Consider the following 15,295-nt stretch of genomic DNA (forward strand, 5'->3'; position numbering starts at 1 on the left):
CTTTTTTTAGCCTTAACTTCAAAACATCACAGTTTGGAGAGTTTTCTTAGATTCGCATTTCACTACAGAAGCTACTTTTTGCACCAGAAACACTGAGTTAAAAAAAAAAGAAGTGGCTGCTGTGGACAAGGAAGCTAGAGTTAGCATCTCTAAACATTATTGCACAAGGAACACTGCTGCCGTGATGGGAGTTACTCCATCACAGTAATCGCCACACCGAAGCCAGGAGCCAAGTTTCTGAGCCAAGCATTCCCCACAGCATCGCACTTCATCCACCTGTTCGTGTTCCTCCCATAGGGCACCCTGCTCCTACCTGGTCTCCAGTTAGCTCATGTGCAGTCAACTCTATGACGTAAAAGAGGCAAACTTGCTCCATGTTTTAACTGTGTACCAAACATATTCAAAATAAATATATTACTCATAAAAATAAATGAATAAAAATAAATCATCTTATCATGTCTTTTATCAATAGCTTTTGGGGCTTTTCATAGAAGTCCACTTCCTTTCTCTGTGTAACTCATTTTCCCTGAACGGGACAAACTTTATTTGACAAATTTAGGAGGCAAGGTAAACCCTGGACAGGTTACCAGTGTGCTGCACTGGTGACCTGTCCAGGCCCACATTGTTTAACTAATATTGTTTTCTTTCAGATTATTAATCGAGGTTAACTGTATCATAAAACCGATAGGCCTCCGTTTATCTCTTTAATATATTCATTCATTCATTTAGCAGCTGTTTATCTACAGTACCGTGCAAAAGTCTTGAACCACCTCCTTTTGTTTCAAAGGAGTCAGACTTGTAATGTTTTTGAAGGTGATCTTTAGCAACGTTGTTTCCTTTCTTTCTATTTCCCGATATGCTCGTATAACGTAGAGAAAAGACGGGTGGCGCAAGACTTGTGCACAGTACCGTTTGGCGTTGTTATTGGTCACTCAATGGCCTTCATAATGTATTGATGTAAATAACAACATCCGGCCTAAAGTCGTTGACTTCAAAATAAAACAAAGCCTCAAGAAGTTATTTTTGAACACTGCGTTTAGCTTTTAATCTTGTCTGGTAAATCGAACTACTACTACTACTACTACTATAATAATAATAATAATAATAATAATAATAATAATAATAATAATATTATTATTGTTGTTGTATTATTGTTATTATTGTTATAGTTTCCAAAGATTTCAATATCTATTCAGCTTCTCAGAGACCGTTGGTTTTTCAATACACAAAATAAGCAAATATTTTCCTTCCAACAAAAATTAGCAAATGTTTATAAACATATATTTTCTATTCATCTGTAAGCTCATAGCTTGTAAACATAACCCCACCAATAAATAAACATGCAAGAGTTTATTCTGAAAACTCAAACCGGAAGTTCAGTTGATGTTTAACCTGCGGCTAAGCTAACTCCACCTGGCTGCTTGCTCCAGCTGTTTTTGTGGTCCAATACAGCGTGTGTCACCGGTAATAAGTCTCTGTAAGAAGACGGTGGACGAAGAGCGAAGTTTGAAGAATTTTTATTGCTTCCTGGACAAAATGCAGCAGTTTGTTCTTCGGCTGTCTTGCGGGACCCTTAGATGCTGCTGCTGACGGAATAACAGAAGAGCCGCCTTCTGACCCGCCTCAGGTCCGCCTGGAAGCGCTGCTGTCAGTGGCTCTGCGGCAGTGACACGGTTTCTCGTCTGGGCTTTTCAGCTGTATGTACCTCATCTCGCTAAAGGCCCGAGAGCCGCGGCTCTAGCTTGTCTCCTCTTCCTGTGTTTAGGAAGGGCCGTGAACCCTCAGCTGAATGTGGTTCATAATATCTGTGATCTAAAGCATCAGAGCTCATATTTCAGATGAGACTCAACTCTCACACCAAACACCAAAGACTTGTTGATCTCATGAACTGTTACAAGTCCTGTACCAACATGAACGATTTTTATTTTATTACTGGGCAATAAATCAAACATCAGAGTCAAAGCTGAAGGGAATATCCTCAGATCTCTTGTTTTGTTTGACTCTAATAACTCCAAATAGAACATTTCTTCCAGTTTTTCTTGAAAATAACTGAATCAGTTAAACAATGTGATGCATTATTTGAGTAACTTATTAATTAGTTAATAGTTGTGAGAGAATTACACTAAAACCTGTGTGCGTGTGCTTTAGATGATGCCTTCCTGGGGGGATGTAATGGACAAATCGAGCCGAGTGTGTCGACCCCAGCGGATTGGCGAATCGTCTAAGGTCAGTGTTATTATTGTTAAAAATTATCGCATGGTCTGTAAAGTAGCTTCAGGTTAATCGACTAATAGTTGTAGACAGTTGTCTATCCAAAGTGCAGAGGATCTGGGGACTGTTTTCATCCCTCTGGTAAGTTGAGAAGTCAGCTCATTTCTAGCATGAGAGACAAAATCAGACAATGAAAATCTCTGCAGATCTCTCGCTACTGCTTGTACAGTAACACTGCGAGTGCCAAGAACTGAAGTTTGGCAGCAGTTGGTTTTATCTGGGGTGTGAATCAGGAGGAATGTGCAAAAGTAAGCAGGCAAAAAGAAGAAGAAAGGCAGCCTGGTTCTTATCAACAAGGTTTCTGAGGAGGCTCCTGGGAGCGGGCACACAGCCGTTTGGAGTAAGGAGTTGTGGTCAGGGTGATGTTGTGCTGTGTTTGTAGGTTTTCCACTGCGTGGATCATGCTGCTGAACTGCTGCAGGGCCTCAACGAGCAGCGGCAGCACGGCCAGTTCTGCGATGTGGTCCTCGTGGCTGAAGACGAGCGCGTCCCCGCTCACCGAGCCCTGCTGGCGGTCTCCAGCCCGTATTTCAATGCTATGTTTACTTTGGGCATGAAGGAGGAGCACCAGCAGGAGGTATGCAGGCAACGCTGTGAAATTAGCTTATTTATGTACGTAAAATAATATATTAAAATCAATGTGGATCGTTTGTGGGAGCCTTTGTTTCTATCTTAGTTGTACTGAAGTTGTAAATGGAATAGAGTACACGCATGTGTTCTTCCTATCTGCAGGTGGAGCTGGTCGGGATGTCCTTCGTGGGTCTGAAGGCGGTGGTGGACTTCCTGTACAGCGGCGAGCTGCCACTGGACGGAGGAAACATTGACTATGTGCTGGAAGCTGCTCACCTCCTGCAGGTAAGAAACCAGCGAGCTGTTAGGTTTAACGATGCAGGCCAAGCGGCAGCTTCTGGGGCTGATGAGGGAAAGGGCCAGAAACTGCACTTCCTCTGATGGCCACTTGGGGCTGACCCTAAAAGTGAGTCAATCTCAGTAGACTCCCATATTAAAAAAATACTTTACAGCCTGTAGCATTCCAGCCGCACTTTATTCAGACGATGCACTCAATGATCATTACGGATGGACCATGGTGGGGTATTCCAACCCATTTATTCACAAATTGCCATAGACACATCGTAAGAGCTGTAATCATAACATAAAACAAATAAACATTCACTTGATATAACCACGTTTCTGTTATGCTAATCAATTCACAGAAAAGGCACAGGAGGTGCTAGCATCAGCCTGCTAGATCGCTCATAAACTTATTAACAATCAAGTAATACATTTACAAATTGTCCGAAATGTAAACAACAAGTACAACACACAAACATACCTGTTCGCCTTCCAGCTAGATGCTAATTTTAAGATGGATGGAAAACGATAACCTTCTCATTAATCCTTTCTGCGGCAAGCAGTTGCGGTACGATCTTCCTTCCCGGAAGTTGCCCGTTCCGAATTTCAAAATAAGAGTCTAATCTATATTATAAGGTATAATTCGTTCAGGGATTTAACTGTTTGAAAAATATCAAATAAACAAATAATCTTGGTCATTTACACAGCCTGATACAAAAATGGTTTTCATCTCCACGAGTAGTTTTCTCTTCATGAAAAATATACTTTTTTTTATAGCTCATCAGTTTAGATACTGTTAAGGCTTAAAGTTAGAGGGGTGACCTGTTTGACTGAACTTCTCCTTTTGGAGCATTTAAACTAAATTATCAGGAAAATAATATTTCTAAGAATTTCTGTTTGTAGTGCGAGAGGTTTAATCACCTGTTAAAATCACCTGTTTAACTGTTAAAAATCAATCGGTGGTGATAATTAATGTTACCTATAAAAACTCATGCATTGTTCAGGTATGGCGAGCGGTGGATTTCTGCTGCCAGTTCCTGGAGACAGAGGTGAGCGAGGACAACTACCTGTACCTGCAGCAGCTGGCGCTGCTCTACAGCCTGGAGCGACTCAGCGCCTTCGTCGACCGCTTCATCCTCAAACATTTCTCCATGCTCTCTTTCACCCCGGACTTCCTGCGCGACATTCCTTTCCACAAACTCAACTCCTACCTCTCCAGTGGCCAGGTGAGACGTCCTCACCACGGCTCAGCAGACGAGCTGAAATCAAAAGCACGGTTAGCATTCTGAGAGCCCCTTTCTTCATCGCCAGGTTCAGCACGACAGCGAGCAGGCGCTTCTCCAGGCCTCGCTGCAGTGGCTCAGCCAGACGCCCGAGCGGACCTCCCACGCCAGGCAGCTCCTCTCCCACATTCGGTTCCCTCTGATCCCGGTGGCAGACCTCATAAGCAGGGTGCTTCCAGATGTGCGAGCTCTGCTGCCCGAGGAGGCCGGCTGTGAGGCCCTGGTGGAGGAGGCGCTGGCATACCACGCCAGGACCAGCGCTCAACCACTCCTGCAAACTGGACGCACCACAGTGAGGGGGGGAGTGGAGAGACTGCTGCTCATTGGAGGAGAGGTACAGAAGCTGATTTCATGATTTCACGTGAACATCATGTTAAACCTGCTTTAGATCTGATGTCTTCACACCTGACACTTACTGTGATATGATTTCAGTGTTAGTATTTTAATCTTGAGGCTCGTGTCTCCACTGCTGTCTGAAAAGTGAAACCTGGAAGCTTCACAGCTAGACTTCTCTTGTTTTTTGAGGTTTCCGAGCGTGGGGAGGAGCTTAGCGCTAGCGTTTCCTGTCTGGACGCTGAAACAGGGAGCTGGAAGGTGGAGACTGAGCTGCCGGCCCAGCGGAGTCACCACTGCCTGGCGGTCCTGGGAGGTTTCATCTTCACCGCCGGCGGGAGCTCGTCCAGGGACAACGGTGGAGACGCTGCCTGTAACCTTCTGTACAGATATGACCCCCGCCACAACCAGTGGACCAGGGTAGAGTGTAGAAAAGTCCCCTCCCTCCAGCCGCTTTGATAGTCTGAGGTCGTTTAGCAGCCCAGACTCACGAACAGCGTGTTTTTGCAGGGTGCCCCGATGAACCAGCGGCGAGTGGACTTCTACCTGGGGACCGTGGGAGAGTACCTGATCGCTGTGGGAGGGAGGAATGATACCGGAGCTTTGTCGTCAGTGGAGGTCTACTGCCCTGCTGAGGACTGCTGGTCCTACGTGGCAGGACTGCCCAGGTTACTGCTGACTCCGCCTCTTTGATTGAGGAATATCTCTGATAGCTGAGCTGTGAGGACTGCGTTTACACTCCACACATGTAAAAAACTGTTTGTGTTTTGCAGGCTTACTTACGGTCACGCTGGTACAGTCCACCGTGGCGTCGTCTACATCTCGGGCGGTCACAACTATCAGATCGGCCCATACCGCCGGGACGTCCTGAGCTACAATCCGTTGCGGGATGGTGATGTGTGGGTGGAACGCCAACCCATGTCTCTGGCCCGGGGCTGGCACTGCATGGCCTCCCTCGACAACCTAATCTATGCCATCGGAGGCAGCGACGACCACGAGGACACCTCGGAACGCTTCGACATCCTGCAGGTGGAGTCCTACGACCCACGCGGCGACCAGTGGACCAAGATTGCGCCGCTGCTGCTGCCCAACAGCGAGGCGGGGCTCGCTGTGTGGGCAGGTAGGATCTATGTTCTCGGGGGCTTCAGCTGGGAGAGCATGGCGTTCTCCAGAGCCACACAGGTATACGACCTAGACAAGGGGGCGTGGTCCAGAGGGCCCGACCTGCCCAAATGTATAGCAGGGGCTTCGGCATGCGTGTGCACCGTGAAGCCTCCGCCGCTGTCAGCCTCGCCACAGAAGCTCAGAAACCAGATGGAGGAGCCATTATTCTGTACTACGACTGACACGGTGACCAGCGGATCTGCGACTCTCCAGTCTGTTTACAGTGCAGGCAGGCCACAGAGTCAAGCTCAGCCACAATCCCAGCAGATCAGCTACTCTCAGTGGCAGCCAACACCTCCTCATGGTGCAGCTGACGCTTTTATTCACATGTAATAGATCTCTGAGTATGGATGCCGCTTTGCAACCCTCCTCCTTTTCTTGCTGCATCTGACACTTAATCAGTGTTGTATCTGTCGCTGCCACTGACTGTCTCATAACTGCATAGCTGTTTGGTGCTCTGTAGTTTCACTGAAATGTGGACTGTAAATAATGTGAGTGCAGCGTGTGGAACAAGACGTCAGTCGTCTGCTAATGAGCCTGATTTGTTGACATTTAAGCTGTCGACTACTAAAACAGATAAAACTGTGCACGGTTAAGGTTCTCTAGAAGTTGCGTATTTGGGAAGAATCACAGATTTGATATTCCTCTAAATACAGGAAACAGAACAAGCTGCATTTAAGAGGTTTTTTTTGTTCTTGCTTTTAGGATTAAACGTGAATGTTTTTAAAAGATGTCATCTCTGCCTTTGAAGCAAAAGCTGCATTCATTACTACTGCATTTTTCAGAAGTATTCGTCTGTGCATTTGTACATTTTTTCTTTAATTAAAAAAAATATTAAAAGAGAAAAGCGAGCTTATCATTGGCTCTTATCATTCTAAACATTTCATCGTTATTAGTAAACAGGTCACTGATGGATGCTCCAGCGCTGGTCGTTGTGGCGTCTTCTCTCTCAGGTGAAGGGGTAGTACGGGTGAGACTTGATTCTGAGAGACAAAAGAGCAATCATTGGTTTGATGCTGGAGAATGCAGCTACAGCAGGAAGGTGGTTGACTTACTCTTCAATTTCACAGGCCTTCCACCCTCGGTTCAGTCCCTTCAGAGCACTCAAGTCTTCTTCAGTCAGACTGAAGTCAAAGATCTGCAGGGAAACCGACAACGAGGCTCTAAATATACTTACACTACACTCCTGAACTAAAACTATACAATTGCTGAGGCGCTGTCAACTGAAATTGAACTGGGGCCTTTTGTGTAATAACAATTTGTACCACACAATGGTGCAGTGAGTCAACCAGAGGGCCTGCCCCCTAGTGGTCGTTAAAAAGAGTGCAGGTTTAATACCCCCACCGAGAAAATCGTGGTAAGCATCTTTGTCTCACCAGAGCGACAATGGTTTCTTACCTTTGTGTTTTCAAGGATGTGGTGAGGCTTTTCACTCTTGGGGATGACTGCAACACCCTGCTGCACGTGGTACCTCAGCAGGACCTGAGACAAGTTCACTGTTACTAACTAATGAGTGCACACACACACACACACACACACACACACACACACACACACACACACACACACTTTATCAACCTGACCTGTGCAGGACTGCGTTTGTGCTTCTTGGCGATATCAGCAATGACTGGGTCCTCCAGCAGCTTATATGGATCTGTGTCTTCTCTTAACCTGTGACACGGAAGGATTTATGAAGACGGGTTAAGAGATGAACAAGGCCTCTGTTGGATGTAGCTATTAGCTACTGTTAGCTGCATATATCTAAAAGATGCAGACCACAAAGAGACATAAAGTTAGCTCTACCAAATGGAAAGAGACAAACTAATATGGGGACACAAAAGAACCACTGAGATAAAATATATCTGCAACCTAAGAGGACCACACCATTATAAATAGTGCATGTGTTTATGTTTGTGCCATGAAAACCATCCTAAATATCAGGATATATTTACATCTATTTTTCCCTACCCCAATAGTCGAATTCCATAAAATAGTTTGCACTTCATCAAAATGAGATCCAGAGTCTGCACAGCAAGTTTGTTATGACCTTTACTTCCTATGAGTCAGTTTACTGGCCGAACTTTTAAAAATATTCAAAAAACATCTCTTTTTTATCGTCTCAGCCTTGGAGATATGTTATATATCTGTATATATAATAAAGGTTTCAAACATTTAAAGAACAAAAAGTTCTTCGTGTCTGTTTTTCTGATTTGGTTGTCGGTGTGGATCATGAGGCAAGACCTCGTACAGTTCTGAGGGTCTCCCAGGTGAACCGAAGGGGCTGTAGGCTGTCATGGCAATGTTCTTGGATTTGCAGAACTCCATCATATCTGTCTGGATCAGGTAAGGATGTAGCTCCACCTGTGGACGACATGTAAACGTACAACAGTCGAGTCGAGACTCTAAAACGTTTCAGTAGCTCACAATTTCTCACTTTACAGAAAACACATGTGACATTATCACAAGAAAAAGAACACGACACCGGAAGAATCTGCACAATCATAATAATTCAGCTCCGGACTGATTCACCAATGCAGGAAAACAAAGTCCAACTTTGAGCAACTAAATTGAAAATAAAAAATGTTTACTAGTCCTTACTAAACACGGCTTTCCAAAACTCCGCACTGTCGTAAGAAGTCTGACAACTTAGTTCAGGACTGATAGTGACTGACTTAAACAGGACTGATTTCTGGAGAAACTGCAGTGGGATTGTTGCTGCTGCTGAACCTAGCCTGTTATTTGGTGGTTGGATTGGTCAGCTACAAAAGCTAATGGTGTTAGCAGCTGATACTGTTAAAAGGCTTTAAAGAGTGAAATAAACGTTTTTAGGCATCTTAGCGCTGATCAAATTGAATAACCCACTGATGACTTTTTTTCTTTTTTCAAAAATTCTACAAAACCTGAAGCACTTTTGTCTTCCATTAATAAAGTGGACAACCCTCCACTTTATTAATGGAAGTCCCTCAAGTCCCTCCTGTCACTGTCAGGAGGGACAGACTGTCTGAGAGGACAAGGCAGAAATTTCAATGCACCATATCTCCTTAACTTTAAATTGCTTCCATCTGTGTCATTAAAAGCAGTTAAAGTTACCACGATGACTACATTCTATATACAGCTAGCTGAAAAAATAAGAGATGTTAAATCATTTATTACCCCAAATTCTAGGAAAGTGTGTTACAACAGTGATGCAAAATACAAAAAAATGAAGAGCTCTGATTTAAAATAAATGCAGGGATTGTGATGTGAGGAGGCAAACAGCACTAATGAATTTCCTCAGCAGCAGTGTGCTACCACTGCAATGATCTGAACTTGTTCCTCACACACAAAGGACGAAGGCTATGTTGGTCTGGATAGGCTGAAAATGAAAGGAAATCCAAAACCACCAATCAGAGTGATCGATTTCAAATCAGCTATCAGTTAAGCAGCTGTTACACTTAGCAATTAATAACTGGCTCAAACAGACTGACAATGAATGGAAATGGTACTCATAAAATGTCTTACACAACCACGTGTGTGTGTGTGTAAATATTTAGACTTCTTTGTGAGGACAGAAAATTGGCTACTAAACTTGTGGGGACCAAAGTGCTGGTCCCCACAAGTTTAGGCATTCATTTTTGATGGTTAGGGTAAGTGGCTAGGGAAAGCATAATGTCAATGAGATGTCCTCACTAAGATAATGAGTGTGTGTGTAACAGAGAGAGATTAACCTATGCCAAAACTGTAGAAGCACACATTGTGCAATCAAGCCTCGTGTTTCAGACCTTAAAGCTGTGTTTCTGTGATGAACCGTCTGAGGCTAGTTAGGTGCAAAAGCTTTGGAAAAGTTTTTTTTATCTATAACATATAATGGGATTGATTGTAACCGTAGAAACAAACCTCTGGGAACATGCTACATCTTTGTACAAACACCAGTTAATTACAAAATGAACTAGGAGATGTTGTAGAGCTCGTGGAAATGAGCCTTCACAGCTTCAACGAATGTAAATGGACGCATCTGCAGTACCTGATTGACCGCAGGGGGAACCCTGCACAGAGCGAGGAGTCTCTCCAGCTGCAGGATGCTGAAGTTGGACACACCGATGCTCTTTACTTTCCCCGAGGCTTGCAGTGCTTCCATCCCCTGCAAACACAAGACAAGTTTTTACAATTTAGTTTGCCTGAAAAAAATCAGCTTTTAATATCAGTTAGATCACAGATAAAAATGTAAAAGATTGTATAAGAATTTAGTTAAATGATGCATGGAGCTGTATTTATATGATTCACAGTTCACATCTGGGTCATAACTATTTACTTTGACCATTTTATTATCATTTATGGTTCATTTATCTGTCATTAACATTTACTCATATGATTATTCAGTGCTGTTATTCAAACAAGCATACAGTCTGTATCTTCTTACCCTCCACACATCTACGTAGTCTACGTCAGAGGTCACTATCTTTCCATCCTTCCTTGGGAAAAGCTCATCACCCATTTTCTGCAGTGAAAATAAAAGTCCATCAGACAGATGGCACATCTTTCCCCACAGTGCACCCTCTTTCAGTTCTAAGGCTTTCATTCCTTTTTTTGAGCAGTGTATTTTTAAATACAACCTGACATGAACAACAACTCCTGACACATTACACCGTGTCGATTTAACAAAACCTAAGCCAGGATGCAGAAGCAGAAAAACTGCATCCAACGTTTCAGAAGCTCGTTCAGCTGTTTTTAGCAGCAATGACCTTCCCAGATCGATGGGTAGTTCCTCCTCTAAGATCACTGCCGATATCTTTCCTCTTTGGCATTTGTTAAAACACACACCTGAATATTCTAGACCAGCACACTTCCACAACGTCTTCTTTTACAGAGGTGCTCATGCTTGCTGATTTGGTTACCAGCACCTAGCTCCTTGAATAAATTTGCCTAGAATGTCTTTATTGTTAAAGTGAGTTTAACAGATGGATACTGCACTGGAGTCTCTGCTTTTATCTCCAATTTGCCTGAATGGGAATTGAATACAAGGTTGACTCCTGAAGGTCGACTATTCCAGAAGATGAACTTATTCTTAAGTCAAAGCCAAATGAAGAATGGCAGAATAAAGGACAGTGAAACTGTCAGAATTGGAAATCTCTGCTCAACCTTTAGGCCAACAGGGAAATGCACAAGATAAAGATCCAGGTAGTCCAGTTGGAGATCACTTAGGGACTTATTGAGGCACACAGGGATGTCTTCTGGGGCATGATGGGTACACCACAGCTAGAAAGGTTAAAGCACAGCGAGATAAACATTAACATACAGCAGTGTGATGCATAAATCTGGGTACTTTGAAATAATAATTCAATTCATTTTTACAGACAAAGAAAACCCCAACAATCATATGACCCCCTATGAGCAAGTGCTTTGGCAAAAGTGGAAAGAAAAACTCCCTTTTAACAGGAAGAAACCTCCAGCAGAGCCAGGCTCAGGGAGGGGCGGGGCCATCTGCTGCAACTGGTTGGGGATAGAGGGGAGGAAGATGGGACAAAGACATGCTGTGGAAGAGAGCCGGAGATTAATAATAACTAATGAAATATCAACTCAATGTGGGTCCAAAAAAAAAGGTGACTGAAGAAGAAACACCCAGTGCATCATGGGAATCCCCCAGCAGTCCACACCTATTGCAGCATAACTAAGGGAGGATTCAGGGTCACCTGGTCCAGCCCTAACTATATGCTTTAGCAAAAAGGAAAGTTTGAAGCCTAATCTTGAAAGTAGAGATAGTGTCTGTCTCCCGAATCCAAACTGGAAGCTGGTTCCACAGAAGAGGGGCCTGAAAACTGAAGGCTCTGCCTCCCATTCTACTTTTAAATACTCTAGGAACAACAAGTAGGCCTGCAGAGCGAGAGCGAAGTGCTCTAATAGGGTGATATGGTACTACAAGGTCATTAAGATAAGATGGGGCCTGATTATTTAAGACCTTGTATGTGAGGAGCAGGATTTTGAATTCTGGATTTAACAGGAAGCCAATGAAGGAGAAATCTGCTCTCTCTTTCTAGTCCCTGTCAGTACTCTTGCTGCAGCACTTTGGATTAGCTGAAGGATTTTCAGGGAGTTTTTAGGACTTCCTGATAATAATGAATTACAGTCGTCCAGCCTGGAAGTGATAAATGCATGAAGTAGTTTTTCAGCGTCACTCTGAGACAGGATATTTCTAACTTTAGAGATGTTGCACAAATGGAAGAAAGCAGTCTTACATATTTGTTTAATATGTGCGTTGAAGGACATTTCTGGTCAATCTAACAGACAAAAAGTAAAAGAAAAAGATTGGAAAGGACAAATAAGAAGTTCGGACTCTTCCTCCTCATGCTGTCCCACCTCTAACACCAACTACTTTCCCACCTTGCTGACAATAAACATATCTTCATGTCGGATGATACCCTGCTGCATCTTGGAGCGCAGAGCCTTTCCAATGTCCACCTCGTTTTGATAACTGTAGGCAGTATCTATGTGGCGGTATCCAGCCGCGATGCCAGTCTCTACTGCACCCTGGATCGAGGTCGGGGACAGATGAGAGGACTGCAACAAGCAGGACAGTAGAGTTAGTGTCTGCTAACCTTACTCTTGGTTCCTGGGCACATTTACACCAATGTAGAGAGAATTTGTGTGAGATAGATAATACAACAGATAATACAAAGTTGAGAGGGTCAAAATAACATCACAGATGTGCATGAAGTCAAGCAGCACCATTGGTGACAGTCATGCCAATGTCTGATAGGCCTCTTCTCAGCAGGTCACTAAACTGAACTTCTCTACTGTGCTTTTATGGGCATTTTCCATTGATTATCTCACACATGATACAGCATGATACAGCATGCTAAGCGATACAAACAAACCAAGAAGATTTGGCTTCAGTTTTGGTTTGGACTACTTTATTAGTTACTTAGCACCAATTGTCTCTACCCGTGCATTGCACCCCTGCTGTTTATCAGCTTGCTAACTAAGCATGTTAACATTAGCTGATAACTTCTTGTTAAGATACTAATAATGGGTGACCTCACGCCACTATGTGTCAGATACAGCAGGATGGAGGATCTGGATTGCTGCTTGATAGCAAAGTGGTGTGCAAATGTACATCAGTTGCTGATAACCATAGTTAATGGTTCAAATCATATAATACAAGAATCATCAGTTTGCTTTGTAGAAATGTGTCTGTTGAGCCACTCGATGACGGCTGAGCTTGGTGTTTGCCTGATGTAAGGCTTTTTTGGATATGTGTTAAATCACATGTAAGATAAAACTTTGATCCAGTTACTGGCTTCATATGTAATTATAAAGTCCGAATATTAATTTCGACCTCTAAAGTTTTGAAACCACTGTTTGGATGCATGTGTCTTATTATTAAACTTGACTCTGCCACCTGAAAGAGTGATCGATGTCTGCCAATCACAATCAAGTCCTTCTAATCACCTCCCTTCACAAATATCAGTAAGTATGCCTTTAAATGCATGTATTAGAAGGCATTAGTAAACATATAGTAACTCTTAACAATACATGAGAAAACACAGTAACACTGAGCAACTTCTCAAAGTTAAATGCAGATGAAGAAATGGGGCTACCTTCCATGTCCCAAGACCCAGCAGTGGCATTCGAGAGCCGTCATTCAGCTCAACGTTCCTGGCCACCTGTGTGTCCTCCACAGAGTACATTTTCCCCACCGTAAGAGAAAAACAACAAAAAAGCCTCTCAGTTCACAACCGCGCACTGTCACGGCTTTCTTCTTCCTCTTTCCCCCTCAGAGTGCTTCTGCTGAGTCAGTGTCCTTCCTTTTTCTTTGCTGATTTTACTTTAGCTCATGTTTCTGACCTTCACTCACTTGGTTTTCTTCTCTTCCACCCACTCATTTCCTTTTCTTTCTGTGCTATCAGTCCACAAGTTAATTATTGGACAACATGCAGAGAACTTCACTAGCATGTAGTATTTATCTGTAAATAGTAAGTGAGGAGGAACGTGTTGCAAAGGTCACTTCTCCCATCGTGATAGCAATACAAACACGCATGCACACACATGCACACACGCATGCACACACATGCACCTTGCCTTAGTTGCACTAAAACAAATCCACTGTAATGTTCCCGCTTCCACATTAGATGGCGATCTTGTATCACCGGTTTGTGCAGCCACATTTTTTAAAATGAAAATTATATATATTTTACATTTCTTAAGTCATTTATTGTAAGTTCAGATTTTAATGTCATTTTGTATTTAATACAATTTGTCATCGTATTAATTCCTCACGTCTGTGCTTGTTTCTTAGTGGTTCTCTTATTTTAAAATTGCTTGTATTTTTTTTACATTTATAATTTCACTTTTGGATTAAACTGATTTTATGACACCAACTTCATGTTTTAATATAACTTTTGTTTTAATTTCATGATGTAATTTTTGTCTAATTACATTTGCTGTACCTGATATTTCAAACCCCAGTTTCAATCCTGTTTCTAATCCACCTCATAAAAGTTGTTTTTGGAAGAGTGGTCAACATTTTCAGAAACTGATATCTGAGCCTGTATGCTAAAGAGCCTATAGTAGTTTCAGAGGTGTACTTACGTTTACTCAGAATTTTAACACCTGACAGGTTTTTGGTGTTGTTCAAGTAAATCAAACAAGTAGGTTCTGTTTTAAAGAGGCTCAAATGTTTGCTTGTTTCAATATGATGAAAACATCTGCTGTGCTTTTTGTTTTTACATGACTGCACTCCGCATGGTTTCAGTTTGCTTTTTATGTTTTTCCTATTCAAAAACCAAAACCAAGCAATGCACCCAAGCTCTCGTTTGGCATGCAATTCTAATTTCTAAATGCTTTTTGGTTTAGTCTAACCCGATAAGCACAAAAAAAGGAATTCTTTTTAAACGCATGTTCCCATATGGGGACGATGGGTTTATTTTATGGCGTAAAGCAATACAATCACCACAGTTTATGTATAAAACACTTTATCGAGCAGAATGAAGTTTAATGTGTAGATAAGCCAAAATATAAAAACTCTGTGTTTTACACTGAGGTGCATTACATCTTACAAGCATCAACAATAATTGGGCCAGTACTGGGCAAACGATGATGAAGATGGAGCTGAGAGGCAGGAGGAAAAGAGGAAGACCTTAGAAAAAGGTTCATGGAAGTAGTGAAGGTGAACATGCAGAGGGCTGGTGTGACAGAGGAGGATGCTGGGGTGAGATGAAAGCAGATGATGCACTGTGGCGACCCCTAAAGGGAGCCGGAAGAAGAAGAAAACTGCGTCCTTCTGCAGACTGTTTGTCTGATGCAGAAGGACACATTCGTCCATAGCCTTGAACACCAGGAACTATGTCCTGGTCTCACTAGATAACACTAACACTGAACTGTGCCTAAACAGTCTGAAGCGGTAGAGGGCGCTGTGT

The 15,295-nt window shown here is 42.9% G+C and overlaps 2 protein-coding genes across 4 annotated transcripts; one reads left to right on the forward strand and one right to left on the reverse strand.

Moving 5' to 3' along the window:
* Positions 1-1,362: 1,362 nt before the first annotated feature.
* klhl36 (kelch-like family member 36) lies at positions 1,363-6,750 on the forward strand. 2 transcript variants are annotated; one of them, XM_085280877.1, is made up of 9 exons: positions 1,363-1,697; positions 2,149-2,226; positions 2,654-2,848; positions 3,004-3,126; positions 4,128-4,349; positions 4,435-4,740; positions 4,932-5,159; positions 5,250-5,407; positions 5,513-6,750. In XM_085280877.1, exons 2-9 carry the CDS (start codon positions 2,149-2,151, stop codon positions 6,234-6,236), a joined length of 2,034 nt encoding a protein of 677 aa, XP_085137003.1. In that variant the 5' UTR covers positions 1,363-1,697; the 3' UTR covers positions 6,237-6,750. The 2 variants fall into 2 exon arrangements, with proteins under 2 accessions (XP_085137003.1, XP_085137004.1); XM_085280878.1 differs by having other exon boundaries at positions 1,363-1,627.
* LOC146571615 (aldo-keto reductase family 1 member B1) lies at positions 3,355-13,869 on the reverse strand. 2 transcript variants are annotated; one of them, XM_085280879.1, is made up of 11 exons: positions 13,478-13,869; positions 12,261-12,437; positions 12,116-12,157; positions 11,022-11,138; positions 10,303-10,380; positions 9,907-10,023; positions 8,152-8,264; positions 7,487-7,574; positions 7,302-7,385; positions 6,959-7,041; positions 3,355-6,886 (listed from the first exon to the last, which is right to left on the reverse strand). In XM_085280879.1, exons 1-11 carry the CDS (start codon positions 13,565-13,567, stop codon positions 6,853-6,855), a joined length of 1,023 nt encoding a protein of 340 aa, XP_085137005.1. In that variant the 5' UTR covers positions 13,568-13,869; the 3' UTR covers positions 3,355-6,852. The 2 variants fall into 2 exon arrangements, with proteins under 2 accessions (XP_085137005.1, XP_085137006.1); XM_085280880.1 differs by lacking the exon at positions 12,116-12,157 and having other exon boundaries at positions 13,478-13,864.
* Between the last annotated feature and the right edge of the window lie 1,426 nt (positions 13,870-15,295).

This window comes from Mchenga conophoros, linkage group LG7, assembly GCF_057382185.1.
Source record: "Mchenga conophoros isolate Kocher_MC1m ecotype Shallow Benthic linkage group LG7, M_conophoros_male_GT1.1, whole genome shotgun sequence".
Classification (NCBI taxonomy): domain Eukaryota; kingdom Metazoa; phylum Chordata; class Actinopteri; order Cichliformes; family Cichlidae; genus Mchenga; species Mchenga conophoros.

Bases quoted from the DNA above. Each gene is read 5' to 3' on its own strand.
- klhl36 (XM_085280877.1), top strand. From the start codon at position 2,149: ATGATGCCTTCCTGGGGGGATGTAATGGACAAATCGAGCCGAGTGTGT. The intron at 2,849-3,003 runs GTATGCAGGCAA...TCCTATCTGCAG, and splicing joins AGGAGGAGCACCAGCAGGAG to GTGGAGCTGGTCGGGATGTC. The intron at 4,741-4,931 runs GTACAGAAGCTG...TTGTTTTTTGAG, and splicing joins TGCTGCTCATTGGAGGAGAG to GTTTCCGAGCGTGGGGAGGA.
- LOC146571615 (XM_085280879.1), bottom strand. From the start codon at position 13,567: ATGTACTCTGTGGAGGACACACAGGTGGCCAGGAACGTTGAGCTGAAT. The intron at 7,386-7,486 runs GTCAGGTTGATA...AACTTGTCTCAG, and splicing joins ACAAACGCAGTCCTGCACAG to GTCCTGCTGAGGTACCACGT. The intron at 6,887-6,958 runs GTAAGTCAACCA...TTTGTCTCTCAG, and splicing joins AAGGCCTGTGAAATTGAAGA to AATCAAGTCTCACCCGTACT.